This window comes from Grampus griseus (genome assembly GCF_964374135.1).
Source record: "Grampus griseus genome assembly, chromosome: 12".
In the NCBI taxonomy this organism is placed as follows: domain Eukaryota; kingdom Metazoa; phylum Chordata; class Mammalia; order Artiodactyla; family Delphinidae; genus Grampus; species Grampus griseus.
The window spans coordinates 40,844,050-40,862,697 of record NC_139006.1 but is presented as its reverse complement, the minus strand read 5'-3'; the positions used below and the strand labels follow the sequence as shown (position 1 = coordinate 40,862,697).

Here is an 18,648-nt window from a genome sequence, read left to right as displayed (position 1 = left end):
GCATTTACCCTGCACCCAACTTTCATTTCAGAAAAGGTCACTCAAGTGAGAAGGCTGAGCCAATTAAAATGTTCCTTTTACGGGGTTATTTCCTCTTGCACAAACCCAAGGGAGTAGAGAAACCTGAAGAGCTTGAACATGCTTCCCTACATGCAGGACCGTAACCCTGAGCTTGAAAGAAAAACACACTAACAGCAGACTGGATTGCACAAGAGACTGATCTACGTTTTTAAGAGAGCAAGAGAAAAAAAGAGCAATGTCACTGAAGGTACGTGGGCCTGAATGCCAAGAAAAACAGTCTCAAAGTAATGAGAGGAAAAATGACTTGGACATGGGCTTAAATAAGTCAGATCCTGGAGAGCTTTCTGTGCTGTGTTTCAGCTGTAAATTATTAGTACAATCTTTAAAATACAATTTCCATAAATAAAGGGAAGGCGTCCTCAGATTTAAGAAGGCACTCCATGAAGGAAAGAAATTATTGGGGAGGTAATATACTCTCCACTGCCAACAAAAAATTAGTGAACGCATCACCTCCTGTGCTCATGAAAGCGTTCCTAGGCAAAAATCTTCCAAAGCACTTGTGGGTTTTTTCGATGGGTGTGCTGAGAATGCCTGGTTAACTGAGGGCAGAGGTTATTAAACCTCACATTGCTGCACTACTAGCTACTGGTGAGCCTGTGGGTGGTAGACCTCAGAACAGTCACCTTCTTTCACATGCATGATTAATTTCTTACAAAATTTTCGTTTTTCTTCAGATCCTCATGCCCTCAAGCAAGCAGACAAAAAAAGAAATGCAAAGAGAAGTAGAACCCCCTCAAAGGCCAGGGTGTACTGTTTTTCTGAAATGAGACAGCCTGGCCTCGCTTGCTGGGTGACCTCGGAGGTCACGTGAAGCCCGCTAAGATCCCTGTTTATCTTTCCTGTAAGATGCAAGGGGATGATTTTCTATCTCTGTCGCAGGCTTGCTCTGAGGATCAAATGGGATGGTGTGTGTGAAACCTCTGGCACAGGACCTAGACACATGCATGAAAAAGTAATACCAGCTACTACTATTTCAAAGCCTTTGCTGTCCTTGACATTTCGGGCAATAACTTGTGTATAAATCAACTGTCAGCCAGGATGAACATTTGGAAACAGATTATTAGTAATTCCAGAGACGGAAAAACAACGTATCTCATGTTCTTTAACTAAGACGCTCCCAAGGGCTCCTGTGCCTTCAGCTCAGGTGGCAGCATCTCGTCTCATCAGCACCAAGGGACCCCCGGCCCTGCTTCGCCCACAGCTGCAGAACAGAAGGTAACTGACTAACACCCCGGGTTCCTGGAAGAGGCTCCCACAGCAAGGATGCAACGCAAGGCACAGAAACAAGATGTTACTCGGCCCTATGACATTCGGGCTCCTTGTGATACTACCCCCCCACAAGTAAGAATTATAGATTCGATCAACAGAAGGCTTTATTTTTAAAAAGATGGGGAATGCACAGTACCTCTAATCGTTGTATGCGTCCCTTGAAAAACATAAAGAGGGAAGAATTTGGATAAGCAGCTTCTTTTTTGAGAAGAATTTCCTTCGCTTCATCCAGGCCTGCTTTGTTATCACTGCCATCCAGGGCAAAAAACGGGCGGACCACAGTATGATACCAGAGCAGCGCTAATCTAAAGGAAGAGGGAGAGAAACCGTGAGTGACAATGACTTTTCTTACCGTGTTTCCACTCTTTAAAAAAAATCAGTGTGTGCTCTTCCAATACACACCCCTTCCAAAAAGCTCACTAGGCAGTCTCTGAAGAAGTAAAATCAGTATCGCCCCCCATCTTACTTTTATCAGTATTTGGAAAGCCACAACTTTAGAGCACAACATATAAATCAGCATACTCCCATCGGATAAGAGAATAAGGTCACAGAAGCAAGGAGCGCTTCTGAGGCTTCTAGATGGATTGCTGACGGTATCGTTTATGTAAATCTCTGCATTCTACACCTTACTCGTCAACGTGTAAATTAGAAACAGTAATTGGTTACCGTGAATTTACTATCCCCTTCAAATTACTCTTTGCATTACTTTTTACAAAAGGAAAATGTTTTCGCTAGCGTTCACGAAAGTTAGAGTGTAAGCCTCAGACTGAATTTAAATATAGGAACCACAGGCAAAATTGTACAAAATTGGGTTAAAATAAGTGAAAGGACCAGATGAAGGGCCCTTTCTCTAGCCACTGAGGCTGTTCAATTTGAAAACCAAACAAATAAGTAAGTTACTTAAAATTCTCCCACTTCAAACGTGTCCCTTTCAAAAAAAAAAAAAAAAAGCCACATTAAACTAAGTAACAAAATAGATTCCCTGGGATTGGCTTTAACCAACACAATATTTTTACGTAAATGTATGCTTCCAGCATGTGCATAAATTTGGTCCTCTTCTGGAGATCAGACTAATTTACATTATTATTAATTGAATTCATTCCTTTCTCAGAAAATATTATTAAAAAAGACAAATTATCATAAGTTACAAATCTGTTAAGTCAAATTAATAAAGGACCACTGTGTCATATAATGAGTTTGTGGAGGTATGAATATTTTTGCAATAAAAAATTAATGACCTTTTTAATAGCTACCAGCTGATTAAGAGTTAACATCCAAATTCCTCAATACTGACATGAGCAGAAATACAGCACACTAATGTTCTCTGTGATACCAAAATCTTTGGAAAAATTCTGATAAGTGGTGTAATGTCAAAGGACATCCAGTATTTGATAAAATTATTCTAACTGCAAATGGTAGTAGATATTTACCAGATGGAAAAAAAATCACATCATTTTTAACTGATGAGGAAATGGGTGAATCCTTGCTCTGGACGGTTATAATGGCTTCTTCACACTTTTTGGTTTAAATAATTATCATTTAAGTTTAGTCTGAACAACAATAACTCAATTTAGTTGAACACCACAAACTCTCCAAGCTACATGTAAGAGACCAATGGACCAACCAGAATCATCAAGGAAAATTACCCAACATGAGGATATAAGAATAGAAATTTCAGAATCACAGAAGAGTCTTATGAAATGTATATCCCCTTAAGTCCAAAAATCAGGATTATCAATCTCAGTGACTGGTCAGGGTCACAAAAACTTTATAAATCATGATCATTCTGCATGTTTAAAATACAGGACTCAACAAGAACAAAAAAATTTAAAAAGAAAAGAAAGAAAATGGTCAAGACGGACTTTCCACAAAAATAAATAAGTGAATAAATAAAAATAAAATAAAATACAGGACTCATGAGACTTAAGAACAGTGCTCTGGTCTCTAAAGTCAACTTATAAACACCACCAAAAACATGGTCCTTGGCATTGCACTAAAAGACAGAAAGGCATGGCAGCATGTCAACCAACCAAGCATTTTACCTGAAGTTTCCTATAAAGGTTTTGATTGTCGTTCACTTACTTTCAACACTATATTATCTACCAAAGCATTGCAATATAGCTACTCACGTAGCTAAAGGGGCCTTCATGTCCTTACTTTCGCTTGCATACATCAGTGAAGAAAGCCCCTGTAGGCGGTCTCCAGGAAAACCCAGCAGGTTGATGATTTTGAGCAGGTTTGGGGGCACCATGGATATGCAAAGGTGAAAAAGGCCATATCCAAAGCTCACAGCACCTTTCAGTCTGTTTAGAGACTCCTCAGACACCCCTTCAGCCACAATGTGATTATCATTTGCAGCGTCAGAAGTCAAGGGCTCTTCCGTTAGCTTCTTCTGATACAGCTCCTGGAGGGCATTGATGTCCAAATAGCATTTATTGTAAATCTTCCAGGCTTTCCTAAGGATCCACCCACCTTTTATATATGCTATAAAGAGAAGGGGAGAAAAGTATGAAAAAACAAGTATTCAAAATAATTTTCCTACATTAATAATAAAGATATTGAAGAATGACCTGAAAAAACAAAATTTTAAAAAACAATAAAAATTATTATCCATCATGAAACCTTCTGTTCTTCATATGGCTTAAATTCCTTATTTGTTGTCTGTTTCCCTTTGGATGACCCCTTGGCAAGAACCATGTATTATTTTGTTCATTGTATCGAGCCCCTCACGCCGAGGTGAGGGCATAGCATCTAATATCTGCTACATGAATGAATGCAAGCATCATCTGAATCGGACTTTTTTCCCACGTATTCTGTGAAACCCTCTACCACATCCCTGAACTACCTGAACTATGGCGCTTTCCGGATAAAACTCTTAAATTTGCGTACCTTGTGCTTCATCCCTCCTCAAGAGCAACTTCTAAATCTAAATTTGCTGCTAAATTTATACCCAAGCACCAAGCATGGCGACTTGCCAAAAAATAAAACAAGCAAAACAAAACGATTAATAGTCATCGGGTGAACAAACGGCCAGTTTATTAACAAAAATGTCATCAGCGTTAAATACAAAAATGCAAAGAATCCCCAATGCACCTCTATTCAATGCCTATTCGTGGCTTAACCGCACCTAGCGAGGCTTGGGGGCTTTATCTGGTGTGTATGACAATGGAGCTCCCCCACTGCCCAGCCTAGAGAGCTCCAGGGAAGGAGGGTGGCAAAGCAGAAGCTATTCACACCGCAGGGTGAAAATCTGTTGTTTTTAAAGCCACTTCCCTTTATTTCTGTTAGGCCAATTTTCTTAACATAGCCACCTTGAGAATGTGTGCCACAAAGGCAAAGGGAGAGATAAACCTGGGATTTACCCTGCTCCACGCCCCACCGGCCCCTCTCAGGTCTGAGTCCTGCCTCACCCTCTCCTGCGAACATCTTTCCCTTCTGATGAGGAAGGGAAGTGGGGGCGTCGATAGACCTGTGCTTGTCTGAGTGCATCACCACCACATATCTGGGGAAAAGGTCCTCCACAGGGAGTTTTCTGTAAAATGGTTCTCTAGTAACTATAGAGGAGAACTTGGCACCGTTACCAATAATGGTACTGATACTCTGACCTCAAAGCACAACAGAAGACAACAGGAACCGTGTACCAGGCTTCCAGGCCCTTTAGAACAGCAGGGAAAGAAGTGTTTTAATTTATTTTTGAATGACATAAAATATATAACATAAAATCTGATTTATAAAAGTCCAATCCCTGAATTGAAAGTGATCTAAGATTATATGGCATGTGCAGAAAAGAATTAACATAGCAGGCCTATTGCTCTCCTTTGAAAGGCCTGTTTACAAGGTTGGCCCTTGGCTGGTATCTGGGAACTTGGATTTGGGAGGGGTCCCATCATTCCCAGAACCGGTAAGAGGGGCTCACTGTGCCTACAGTTTGCATGAACAATGTTTTATGTGGACACCTGCTTTCCTTCTGGAAGTCTGGGTATGCACCAGGCAGCGGGGTGCCTACATGGTCAGTCCCCAGTAAAAACTACAGATGCTGAGTCACTAACCAGCTTCCCCAGTTGGTTACATTTCACAGGTGTCGTCATAATTCACTGCCAGGAGGATCGTGCGCATCCTATGGGGCTCTTCTGGGAGAGGACCCTGGGAAGCATGGGCCTGACTTTTCCTGGTCTTCGTCCCTGTGCCTCTTCCCTTTTCTAATTTTGCTTTGTATCCTTTCACTGCCACAAATCATAGCCATGAGTATGACTATCTTCTGAGTCCTCCTAATCACTGGTCTTGGGGACCCCTGATCCATTAACTCAAGCTACTATCTTAATTAAAGTATCAATTTTCTGGCAAACGATGACCGTATCTCCTATGGGATCACAATTCAAAACACAACCATCCCACAAGTTCTGGGTGATGAATGTCCTGTAGTCTAAGTGCACTGCAAAGATTGCTACATGACAGGATGAAGAAGTAAAATAAACCAGTCTACAAAAGCTTTGCTGGCGGGGGGGGGGGGGGCGGTACTATGTGTATAATTTATTGTTATAAAAGTAATACATATCTGAAACAATTTATTTTTATTCAGTTCAATTTAACAAAAATATTTACTGTGCTAATATTACTTTTAGGCACTGTTCTAGGAGAATCAAAGAGAAATAAGACATAGATCCTGCCTTTAAGAGGCTCAGTGACTTTTTCCCTCCTAAATGGAAGTATTGTGGGAAAAAGAGAGGTTTGAGAAAACCTAACCTTGACACTTCTTTGTATGCTAGCAAAGTGCTTAGGTGAATCCAATACACCCACAGACAAGAAAGGTGACTCTCACTTATGATCCAAAAAGCCAGAGATTGAATAGAAAAACAGAAAAAGACCAAGAAAAAGGAAACTAAAATATATAGTCCTGAGAACACAAAAGCAATTGAATCTAACTGAAAAGAAATAATAATTGGCTACAGATAAAAAATGAAATAAAAAGAGGAAAAGTAAAATTGCAAAACCCTAAAAATGTCAACGAGCTACTAAGTTCCTATCACATGCCTAGGACTGTGCTTGGCACCTGAGGGACACAAATGAACTATAAGACATACATCTCAGCCCTCCAAATGCCCAATAAAATTAGAAAATAAAAGTGAAAAAAATGTGTGTAACATAAGACTATATACGCATATGTTTATTTATATGGTCCACTGGGTCATACATAGAAAAACGAAAACAATGTTGAGATTATGAGTGAATTGCCCTTTATTTCCTTTTTGACAGTCACTTGTTTTCTATGTAATAAGCACATACATAAATTTAAAAGTGCAAAAGAAGTACTGCAGGATTTCAGTAGAAAACTTTACTCCCTCCTGTCCCCAAGCCTAACTGGAAAGTTAGAGGGAAAAAATTAACTCCATTTTATCCTGTATTTTCCAGGCTGCTGTCACTTTATTGAGGACGCACTCAGGGAAATGCAGCATTCCAGGGGAGAGCAACAGGAATGTAAGTATGAAGGGACAGATGGAAAGCTGTTCAGAGGCAGAGTGAATCAGGGGACAAGCTGGGCCAAGGATGGGTGCAGGGATGACGCACGCAGTGGTACCCAGCTAAGGGAAGGACGCCTGCTCGGGAGAAGCAGGGGCTCCCTAAAACTGGAGTTAAAGGGACTAGTGTTAGGGAAACAAGCTGTAGTACTCCAGATCTCGGGTGAAGAGTTACAGAAAAGAGTGGCAGCAATGGAAGCAACTCAATTAACAAAAGGAAAAGAAAACCAACATGGTAAAAACCCATTTTTACAGAATAAAAATGAAATTAATTCAACATCTTTAATTTCTTGCCTAAGATAAGAGCTTAGATGTTAACATTTATTTTAAAAGCACATGTTCAAGTCTCCAGTAACAAGCTTTAAAGTCCTGAACTTGAGCCGGGTAAATAGAACTCAAAGTTTTGACTCATCGAAGATTAGAAACTGAGATGTGTACAAAGTTAGGACCTAGAGAGAAACAGATTTTGTTTTTACCACTTTTTAAGTTCAACTCTGCACTGAAACAGGTCCCAGGACTCGCCCGACTCCATGTCCCAAATGCGGAGACCGAAACATCTGAGCTCAGCCAGACTCCGACGGGAGGAGCAGAGGCTGCGTGAGGACCGGGTGGAGAAGTTGCGCTCCGGGCCCACAGCACCGCGGCCCCAGCGGGAGGGATGCTTAGTCAGCTGATGCCCAGCAACGCGGCCAGGAGCAGCCTCTGCCCAACAAGCAGAGAAAACAGTTGAACACTGGGCCCCTCAATCTGCACGGGCTCTCATAGGCTCCTCTGAAACGTCAGACATAAAACATTCAACCATCGTGCCTGCGTCCCCGGAGGGCTGCACAGAGAGCAGAAAACCACAGACCGACCGCCCTCCCCTGTCAGGGGCAGCCTCAACCAACCAGAGATGCAGGAGAGATGGGAAACCCTGTCCCCATAACGGGGGTGGGAGTCCTCCCCTAGAAAGGACAAGAGTTGTCTGGAAAATGGAAATATCAAGTTACACTAAATGGATCCTGGAATAAATTTTGTAAATTTTTTTTTTTTTTTTTAGTAGGGATTGTGTCTGGTGAGAGGCCCTACCATAGCATTCTGTCTGTTTGCTTGTCCTGGATGAGGCTGGTTAGTCCTGTAATGGAAGGGAAGTTCAGCCTTGGCTTCCTTGTGACCCACATAACAGACTTCGGAAGGAAAAAAAAAGATGATTTAGTTTCCACTAGTCAGCCCACCTCCTCATTATTACTTTTACCCCCAGTCAACAAACTTCTGATAGACTCCCTTCTCCAATCCCAACTATTCTTGGGGCTTCCTAGGGCTCAGTATCATGCATCTCATTCCTGAACGACATCACCCTTCCTCCATCCCTCTCTTTAATTCACATTTATATACCCACCATGTGTTAGGCAAAGGCAGCATATCAGGTGACAGGGACACAGAGAAGACAACGGACTTCCATTCTCTATAACCCTGCTCAGGTTCAGGATTAGGGATCCTTGACCTTCCCAGCAGAGTTGAGGAATTGCTCATTCCTTGTGCAACCTCTCCGACTAACTTACATGTCTAACGTCTAGTGGTGAAAGTATCACTCTGAATGAGAACTTATTTAGTCCTCTTTCTCCCCCACTAAACTCTCAGTAGCCTCAGGGCAAGAGCTACATCTCATTCATCTCTAGACCATTAGCATCTATCACCTTCCAGAATCTGACACATAGTAGATGCTCAATAAATGTGGAGAAAAATAAAAAGATAGCAGGTAGACACAGTCCCTGCCCTCAAGAAGTTTCCCATCTGTTACTGTGGGCAGACATGTAAATACAGATGTGTACAGTTGTGTGACGACTGCTCTAACTGGCTATGGACGGGGTCCAATCAGAGTAACAGAGGCCGTATGATGAAGTCAGTGAGGAAGGAGAACGTGAAGGGAGTAGACCCAGGCTGCACCTGGGGAGGCACAAGAGAAAGACAAAAGGGGTTCCAAACCGAGAGGGCAGCGCACACCAAGGCCCGAGGCGGCAGGGCCTCAGAGACCCGCAGTCAGCCCTGCCGAGCTAGAGGCGGTGGCGGCGAGGTAGGGGGCAGGTTCTTCCATGCCACCCGAGGAAGGAATCTGCACTATTCCTTGTAGGCGATGTTGCAGAACAGCTAAGTGTCTGAAGCACAGGTGTAACAAGGTTTAGAAAGAGCGCTCCAGGGGCATCGTAGAGAATGTGGTCTGGAAAAGCATCCGGGCCAACAGGAGGCTGTTCTACTCTCCCGGGGGCTCATTCCATAGGACGGAAGGCGCACGTGCGCACGGGGGCTGAGGGACAAGGCCCCGAGAGCCTCGGGTTTCTGGGCCATTGGGAGGCTGGTGGTTCATGTGACCAAATGAAGGTGAAGGGAAAACTGTGAGTGCTAGGAATTCAGATATGAAATAAGAAGTCCACAGCTCAGGTCCTGGTTCTGTCATCACTGTGTAAACCTGTTCAACCTCAAACAAATCATCCAGCCTCAACGGCCTCACCTGTGAAACAAGGAAAACCCAATCTCATTTGAGGAAAACTTACTGAGCGTTACCTTATTGCCAAGAATAGTAAGACATGGGGCCGATCTTCAAGCCCAAAGGAAATACAGGAAACAAACAAGGTGCCAAAAGCCATCAAGTCGGTTTAAAAATAAATACTTTTTGTTACTAAAGTAATTCACATGTGCTCACTGCAAACGACAACAACAAAGGCCTTTGGATAATAGAGTAAATTAAAAAGTAGTACAGGAGGGACTTCCCTGGCGGTCCAGTGGTAAAGAACCTGCCTTCCAATGCAGGGGACACGGGTTCGATCCCTGGTCCGGGAACTAAGATCCCACATGCCGCGGGGCAACTAAGACCTCAGGCCCCAACTACTGACCTCGCGCACCTCAACAAGAGCCTGTGCGCCACAACTACTGAGCCCACCCACCCTGGAGCCTGCACACCACAACTAGAGAAGAGGAACAAAAAACCCGCACGCCACAACTAGAGAGAAGCCCACGCATCACAACGAAGAGCCCAAGCGTCACAGTGAAAGATTCCACATGCCTCAACCAAAAAGATCCCGTGTGCCGCAACTAAGACCCAACGCAGCCAAAAATAAATAAAATAAATAAGTAATAAATAAATCTTTAAAAAAATAGTATAGGAAAATAGACAGAGAGGATGGGGTAATTCACTATAAAGAAATTCATATGACACAAAATACAGGAGCTCTTTCGAAAGTCAGAAGGACTAACAAATTCACACAGACTCACTCTTACCTGGAGCTCAGGTGAGTGTGTACCCACACCCACTTCTGGGCCACCTGATCAAGGGGTGGGGGAGGACCACCTACAACAAACATCTCCAAGAAGGGGTTGTTCCAAAACAATTATCCATCAACAAAGTTTAAGAAATGGATCCCAACAAAGAGTAAATTTTTCATAGTTTTATAACCTAGAGGGTTTCTGAAAGGCAAATGAAGCACATTTTTAGTTATGTCTGTTTGTTTGAGACAAATACTGAGCTGTTCATAAAGCAAATGACCATTACATGTGTTTATTAGAACCTGAGGTTTTCATGTCTGTCAAATTTCCTTTCACTATCAATATTACATTCAATAAATTATACGGCATCAGGAAGAACCAAGAGTGCTGTTAAAAATCTATGATATGTAAAGCAACTATACTCCAATAAAAATTACTAAAGTAGGGCTTCCCTGGTGGCGCAGTGGTTGAGAGTCCGCCTGCCGACGCAGGGGACACGGGTTCGTGCCGGGAAGATCCCACATGCCGCGGAGCGGCTGGGCCGGTGAGCCATGGCCGCTGGGCCTGCGCGTCAGGAGCCTGTGCTCCGCGACGGGAGAGGCCACGCCAGTGAGAGGCCTGTGTACCGCAAAAAAAAAAATTACTAAAGTAAACAAAACACAAAAAAATCTATGATAAACAGGATTAAATAGCTGATTAATGTCAACTTTTTAGGAGAACAGGAAAAGGTCACGAAGGTAATTTGTGAAGGAAATACAGTTTATGGGTAAAATATAAAATTAAGTTCAGCTTCACTAAAACAACAACAAAAAGCAAAGCAAAGAACATGGACATGAATGTCCAAGAGAAATTGGTTAAATAAATTATGGCACATTCACATGATAAATTAATGCTTTTAAAATTATATTTTGAAACTCTGAGCTATAGGAAAAATATGTGAATTATAACCTAAAAGGGAAAAGTAGGATACAAAACACCACAGATTCAATTTTTTAAAGAAAGAGAAAGATAAAAACAGAACATTGCAATAAAGAGTGATTTTCTCCAAGTAGTGAGATTAGAAATGACCTGCTTTTTCATTATTTTATATTTTCCGAATTTTCTAAAGCAATATTTAGTAATTTTACAATCAGAGTAATTTTAAAAATAAATAGTACCAACTGATGATTCTGAATTTCATGAGGGCAGGGACCATGGCCTGGATTTGCTCATGGAACACAGTGCTTAGCACTGTATATGCTCTATCATTTATTGAATGGACCCATGAATGAACATGTGAAGGACAGATTAATATAAAGTTTCCCCGATATCCTTTACCCTGATTCCCCAAACATTTTACTACATTTGATTTATCCTTTTCTCTCCACAGATATTTTCTTAATAGGTCCTTAGAAAAGTCCTTGAACCTCAGGAAAAAGGAGTCCAAGATCACAGAAAACACCAGAGCTCCTGTCTTGACCAAAGAGGTCCAGCTCTTCCCGCTACTCTTTTACATATACGTGAGTGTGGCACTCCAAATGGGGGATTTAAATCACTGTGTTATAGAAAATTCACATGAGCTTTGAGCCCTCAACCATATAAGTAAGATAGTTATTGGGAGAGTCCTGAGATGAGACTTAAAGAGAAAAAAAAATTGGATCAAAAGGAAAAGACCATAGTACAACCATAAAACACATTTTAAAAGAAGATAATTACAAAAAAAAAAAAAAAAGAGAAGATAATTACTAGGAAGTCCACATTTTGGAGGTCACAATAAAAGTTAATTCTACTTCTGACTTGAGCCAAAGAGAAGAAACAAAGAAACCTCAAGTATGAGATGGAGACAGAGAGAGACAAGAAAGAAAAAAAAAGGGACAGGAAAATTGGCTGCCGGTAATCCAGAAAGCAAAGTGTATGTTATGACTTAGCAGGAACATACCCTTTTTCATCTCAGGTTTGGAAGAAAATGCTTTTCTCAGTGTGAATTTTAGTCAATTTCCTTTTTGAATTTTCACTCTTTCAAGTAAATCCTATCTACCAAAGAGGCAGGTTTCTGCCATCAGCATCAGAGACATAAAACCACATAAAAGGAAGAATTAGTGTCAAAGTGAACCTTACAGCGAGCTCTGAGAGCCTCAATTCCAGTCTATGCCACTCAAGATATTAAAGCTACAAAATCCTGGAAAACATCTGTCTTGGGCAAACTAAGTAAGAAATCAGTTTATATTCCTCATTAAGGGTTGTTAAAATATAAGTCATTCAAGTACCTTAGCAAGTCTTTAGTACGCACTCAGGCCTTCAATAACAATTTTCTGAGTAACTTAAACTGGTTATATTTCACTTTAAAGGGTTATTATCACAACTTGATTCCCACAAGAAAAAAAAAACCATCAATCTATCAATCTAAGGCACTGGTAATATCTCTAAGTATGACAGACTATCTGGATACAAGAGGACGAAACAGATTTTGGAACTAAAACTTCTCTACTAAACACACATTAAGCACTTGTGGTTTTAATTTCTCAAGTAATAAATCAGGATCACGCCCCAAAGAGATGCTACATGTTTTCAAAGACTGAAATATGAGGCATTCTTAATAAATAAATTAATTAATTAATAAAAGGTATTACCAATTGTGTCCACTGGATAGCAAAAGCCATTAAAAACAATGCTTCAGCATACCTGACAATTCTTGCTTTACAAACGAGAGCACAGCCAAGTAAACTTGACAGTCAGCTATGATTATCTGCCTCTGAAGCCGGTCAACCATAGAGGGGGTGGATTTTCGGACATCAACCTGTTGGGTGGGAAGAAAGTACACACCAATAAATCACACCCAAGAACAATATTCCTTCCAAACAACTATTACTTTATTGTGCAAAATAATTTCACGCAGGGAGTGTGAAACAGCAGTTGCTGAAATCCAAGACCAAATTTACACTCTGAGCCTGGTAGTTCTATCCTCCCCCATTAAGTCCAGCTTTATTTTGTTAACAATACATTGATGAAGAGGCTTGGAACTCAAAGACACATACTCTAAATTACAGACACTGAGTTCATGGGAAACATGAAAGCCCACACACAACTTCGGAGTTTTACCTTTTTGAAAACAACGTAAGTTCTTACTTATCCAAAATAAAAAATCACTGAAGGTACAAAACATTGCCCCAGGTAAACAACCCAAAAAGCCACTTTGCAGCCATCTGCCTTCAGAAAGGACCTACAGTATTAGGGTTCATTCCTTTGGTGCACACAACCCAGATGTGAGGGTTGCAAACTGATTACATGTTAGTTAAGGAGAAAACACCCTGGAATTAAAAATTATCTTTGAATGAGTCACAAATTGAACTTGAAATTTAAGTCATAATCTCTAAAGTTGACTACCTCTATAAAATATGAAAAAGTAAAACCCAAAAACCCTACTTTTTAATAAGATTTTGGTTTTCATCGTAAAGAATGCTAAACGAAGAAAATTCGCTCTGAAATGTAACAGTGCGTTCTTAAACTTGAACAAAATAGGTTAGTTTTCATATGCTTTCACAGTGATATAAGAAATGACAGGATTTTTCCAAATATGACAAAAGTATACATAGTGTACATGACAAAATGGCTGGCTTCTCTTTTTTCTAGATTAGCAGAATTCACCATGGTCACTGTTGTTCCTCATCTAGTTCCAGCACCCATTACCCTGTCTGCTTAAGCAAATGTCAATCTATTGATGCTTCTGTTTTCTCTGCTTGTAAGAACATCTACTCTGCAAGGCTGTTGGAAGGGCTAATGAGATACTGTATGTGAAAATGCTTTTTAAATTGCAAGGACCCATTACAAATGTTGATTACTAACATATGTGCTGGGCCTGGTACTAGATACTGAGCACAGACATGTAAATTAGCTTACAGTCTAATGAGGGAACACTGACATCCATGTAATGCAGTAAATTCTCTGAAGGATGAAGTACAAGGAACTATGGGAACCTGGAGGAGACACACTAATAGGCTTGGGGGCTCAGACAAGAGTCTCTGGAGAAAATGACATCTAGGAGGAACTAAAGAATGGATATGAACCAGGTCAAGAGGCAGACGAATGTTCCAGGTAGAGGAGAAGTCAGTGACAAGTCAGCTACATTAAGGAGTTTGGGTTTTAGTGCAGTGGCAGTGGTAGGGGGCGGGGACCCTGAAAATGAAATCAGCGATGTATAATTCGCATCTTAGTGACTGTATTTTGGAGAAGAATTACAGAACAGTGAGACTGGAGGCAGAAACGCCAGTGAGGGTTTGTCTTAGGCAAGTGGAGATAGTGGCTGGCCCAGTGCATTGGCAGGGAAAGTAGATGAATTCAGGACGTATTTAACAAAGAGTCAACGGGACTTGGTCACTGACTGATGTACAGTTTGGAGAAACGAGAAATCAAGGAGAACTGTGGCTCTTCTGGAGTGTCAGGAGACAGTACTCTGGGCCCATCAGTGGCTTCCACATGGCTGACACCATAAGCAAGAGCAGAGGTGAAACCACCTGGAGTGACATAAAGGAGCAGAAATGACAGGTGACTTTTCCTGACTGTAACCGACAGACTGGTTTGTCAACTAAACAAGTGACACATGTGACTCCCCTGGGTGCTCCAGAAACATCAGAGGTAGGAGGATGCCTCTCAAAGTCTAGAACTTTTGCACTGAAAGGTGAAAGAAAAATCAGGAAAAGTGGATTATGATATCATTGTGACTTTATTTATAACCAAAGGCTGGGGAGCCCTGGGCTTTAAAAGGAGGTAACAGCTAAATTCCTGAATTATGCCAATGCAACATATCTGAAATACATACATGAAAACCTACAAAAGCCCTTGCAGCATGGTCCACTGTGGAAGAAGATAATTTTAAGATACCAAAAGAATATGCACTGAAAAGCTCTAATGATGAAAGGGGGTTCTATTGCTTTAAGAAACACGCTTTACATAATCAAAAGCTGTAAGAAACATTTAGTGCTTTAGCCATGTTCTAAACACCAAAAACCGAGTAAATAAACAATGTTCTAAGTAAGCAGCACATAGTTCATAACTTAAAGACATAGTACTTACATTCTTCTTAATTTTATTCTTGATTGTTTCAATGACTCCAACCTCTTCACTTTCACACAGCTTTTCTGTGGTTTTTAAGTCATCACATGCCAACTGCATTTTTTCTTCCTCAAATGTCATCATGGCATTCTTCCAAGAAAGAAATAAGGAAAGAATGAATCAGTAAGTGTCTGAAAATTTAGGCCAATTTATTACAACACAACTCCAAACTAGGGGGGAAAACCATCTAAATGATTTATTGACAGTAAAAGAATCAGAATGTTACAGCATACCCTATTCATTAAAAAAAAACAAACTATAATCTCAATATGAAATAAGAACATACCTCTATTACACCAGCATGAAAAAATGTATGGTAACAAATGTCCTTGCAATCACTGTTCTACATTTTTTTTTGTTATTAAACACAGTAACAAAAAAAATTATACGATTTCTGACTGGTCCACTTAATTCAGTTTTTAGAACAGAGCCTCACTGAAAGCACTTTCTACCCACGCATGGATCCCTGGGTTCATCAAGGACAGCACAAAACGCTAATGAAACATCAGCTAGTAGGTACTACTTTGAAAATTATCAATTATCAATCTTTTCAGGGACAGCAGTTCCAATGGGCTCACTTTTAAGGAACTCATTTTTTATTGTCCCCAGTGAAAAATTCCACTGACAGCTTGTTTCCAAGCACCTGATCCTGGTAGATTTTTTCAGGTCACATTTGACTGGTAGAAATGATCCCTTGCTTTGTGACCACCAAGAGGGGAGGGATAGGGAGGGTGGGAGGGAGGCACAAGAGGGAGGGGATATGGGGATATATGTATACGTATAGCTGATTCACTTCGTTATACAGCAGAAACTAACACACCATTATAAAGCAATTATACTCCAATAAAGATGTTTAAAAAAAAATCATCCCTTCTCTGATGAAAATCTGCTACTTTCTCCCAGAAGAACTGAGGTTTCTGAGATGAACAGGCTACAAGGGCAGAGACAGGACACCAGGTTCTTGGAAGGACCTAATTAAAGGCATCCAATTTTCTACATTGCCCAATTTATTTTAAAACCTAACTGCAACCTATTCTCTCAATTCCTAAATATTAATATTCAAAAATGCAAAAGTAACCGATAAACTTTAAATCTGCTAATTTAACCTGTCTTCTGATCCACATTTATTCAATAATTTTAAAGCAAACCTTTATTATCCAAAGTCTGACTTTTTTTTTCTTTTCAACTCTAATGCATTTTTAATTTTTGGAAAGGTCTTTCAATTATATTTTTATTTTAAAAAGGATTTTGGTTGGAAAAAATATAATGCTCTAGAAGATATAAGCATTTAATCTTTAAAATTAGGGAAGGGTATCTCGTAAGTGTTGGTTAATAGGCAAAAATTTTATTCCAGTTTTAAACTGTAAAAGATCTTCTACAATAGTGTATCTCTACAGCAGGTAACCACTAAAAGACATACATTATGTATTTGTTTCCCTCCCACCAAAACCTCTTCCCACATAAACTTACCAAAAAACTGACAAAGCTGGCTCCAAAACTCATTAATGGGCTACGATTTCTGTTAAGAAAACAAAATAATTTTTATTGTGAAATTTTATTTTAAAAGCATTTGACATATCGGGATCACTATATATTCCCAATAATTGGACAGAAGTTGTTAAGGTCTTCAAGCCAATTAAATTACCCTAAGAAAAAAGTAAAACAGGCAAGAAGTTCACAGGTCTGCCCACCAGGATAGAACCTCCCCCGACACCTGATTCTTCAAAGCAAGGAGAACAAGAAAGTCACATTATAATTGACATTGCTTTAGTAAACCAATCCAACATCTGAAAACACGTGGCTAAAGGAAGATGATTAATATTCTTTTAATTTTTATTTATTTTTTTGTGCACGCCACATGTGGGATCTTAGTTCCCCGACCAGGGATAGAACCCACAGCCCGGGCAGTGGAAGTGCAGAGTCTTAACGACTGGACCACCAGGGAAGTCCAATATTCATTTTTTGTTTAATTTTCATAAATTTTAAAAATTGAAGTATAGTTGATTTACAATGTTTCAGGTGTACAGCAAAGTGATTCACTTCTGTGTATATTCTTTTTCAGATTGTTTTCCAGTATAGGTTATTACAAGATATTGAATATATCTTGTAGATGCTAGAGGTAGTGCTAGAGGTAACACTGCAGGGTCAAGTGGGATGCACATCCGTTTTCCTCTTGGATGGTGGGGGTTATGTTGGGGGCAAGGGCGGGGATCAGGAACTCAAATGATTTGGAATGTTAACCCTCTGCTACAATTTTTTTTGAATATAGTTCCCTGTGCTATACAAGTCCTTGTTATTATCTATTTTATATGTAGTAGTATGTATCTGTTAATCCCAAATTCCTGATTTATCCCCCCCCTTCCCCATTTGGTAGCCATAAATTTGTTTTCTATGTCTGTGAGTCTATTTCTCTTTTGCAAATAAGTTCATTTGTATCGTTTTTTAGATTCCACATACAAGTGACATCATGATATTAATATTCATTTTTTAAATGCAAAACATGTTCAAAACTTTCCATACATAAACTAAGTATTATTTTCAGAGTAGATCAAAGGGTTTTACCACTAAGCCAGACCTGGCAAACTCATTTATCTCATCCAAAGAACTTTAAGAATACCTCCCTGGAGTCAGTCATCACCCTGTTGTAATACACAATCATTATCCAATTTTATATGTAAACCAAAAATATGAAGCCAAGTCAAAGTAATACTAATTCAAAGAATATAAAAATACAAACATTCTGCTTCAAATTCACAACCAGTACAAAAATCCAAGTCTCTGTAGATGGCATTAAAAGGGAAAGCAAGTTGTAACTGCCTTCTTAAAAATAATTGTACTGCTTTTGTTATTATGTAAGTAATATATGGTCATTATTTTAAAAAAAGCCAAGAACAATGTATTTAGTCAATCCCCTACTGGAAATTTAGTTTAAGTCCAAGGTGACCATGTGTGTATTTGGTGGAGGTGTGTATGGGAAGAAGAGAGTGTACATTTAGATGGATATATGCATACGTACGTACACACATATACCGCACGCTCAGATGAACATCTTTGTACATGTAATTTGCAAGGAGTCCAAATGTATTTTTGGGATAAGCTGCTAGAGGTAGCACTGCAGGGTCAAGTGGGATGCACATCCGTTTTCCTCTTGGATGGTGGGGGTTATGTTGGGGGCAGGGGCGGGGATTAGGAACTAAAATGATTTGGAATGTTAACCCTCTGCTACAATTTTTTTCCATCTGCTTGGGACCTACTCAAATTCTACAGTGAAGAAGAGCTTGTTTACCCCCACTGCATATTAAACCTCCAAGAATTAGGAAGGTGTCGTGACGGGTGAAGAATCCCACACCAGCACTCACACCCGTGAACCAGCTCCAACAGCACCTCCGCAAGCACGCAGCCCAGGCTCCATCCTCCCAACTCTGCACCTGATCAGACGTCAGTTCTCCACTCC

At 40.3% G+C, this 18,648-nt stretch overlaps 1 protein-coding gene and 1 long non-coding RNA gene across 6 annotated transcripts in view; one reads left to right on the top strand and one right to left on the bottom strand.

Annotated features, from left to right (window-relative positions):
- TTC39C (tetratricopeptide repeat domain 39C) overlaps positions 1–18,648 on the bottom strand; it is a 103,330-nt gene that overhangs the window by 38,391 nt on the left and 46,291 nt on the right. For 2 of the 3 annotated variants that reach the window (XM_082667447.1, XM_082667448.1), the window contains exons 2-6: positions 16,665–16,713; positions 15,156–15,284; positions 12,768–12,882; positions 3,480–3,834; positions 1,487–1,655 (exon numbers count right to left, since the gene is read on the bottom strand). In XM_082667447.1, the coding sequence (XP_082523573.1) occupies positions 1,487–1,655; positions 3,480–3,834; positions 12,768–12,882; positions 15,156–15,284; positions 16,665–16,713 (817 nt within the window). Of the gene's footprint in view, positions 1–1,486; positions 1,693–3,479; positions 3,835–12,767; positions 12,883–15,155; positions 15,285–16,664; positions 16,714–18,648 lie in introns of all 3 variants that reach the window. The other variant, XM_082667449.1, reaches the window with a different exon arrangement.
- LOC309830725 lies at positions 134–10,436 on the top strand. Of its 3 annotated transcripts, none has more exons than XR_014297529.1 (4): positions 134–268; positions 756–1,296; positions 6,760–6,825; positions 7,375–10,436. It is a non-coding gene; the product is annotated as an uncharacterized lncRNA (long non-coding RNA). The 3 variants fall into 3 exon arrangements; XR_014297530.1 differs by having other exon boundaries at positions 756–1,422; XR_014297531.1 differs by lacking the exons at positions 134–268; positions 756–1,296 and adding an exon at positions 1,550–1,678.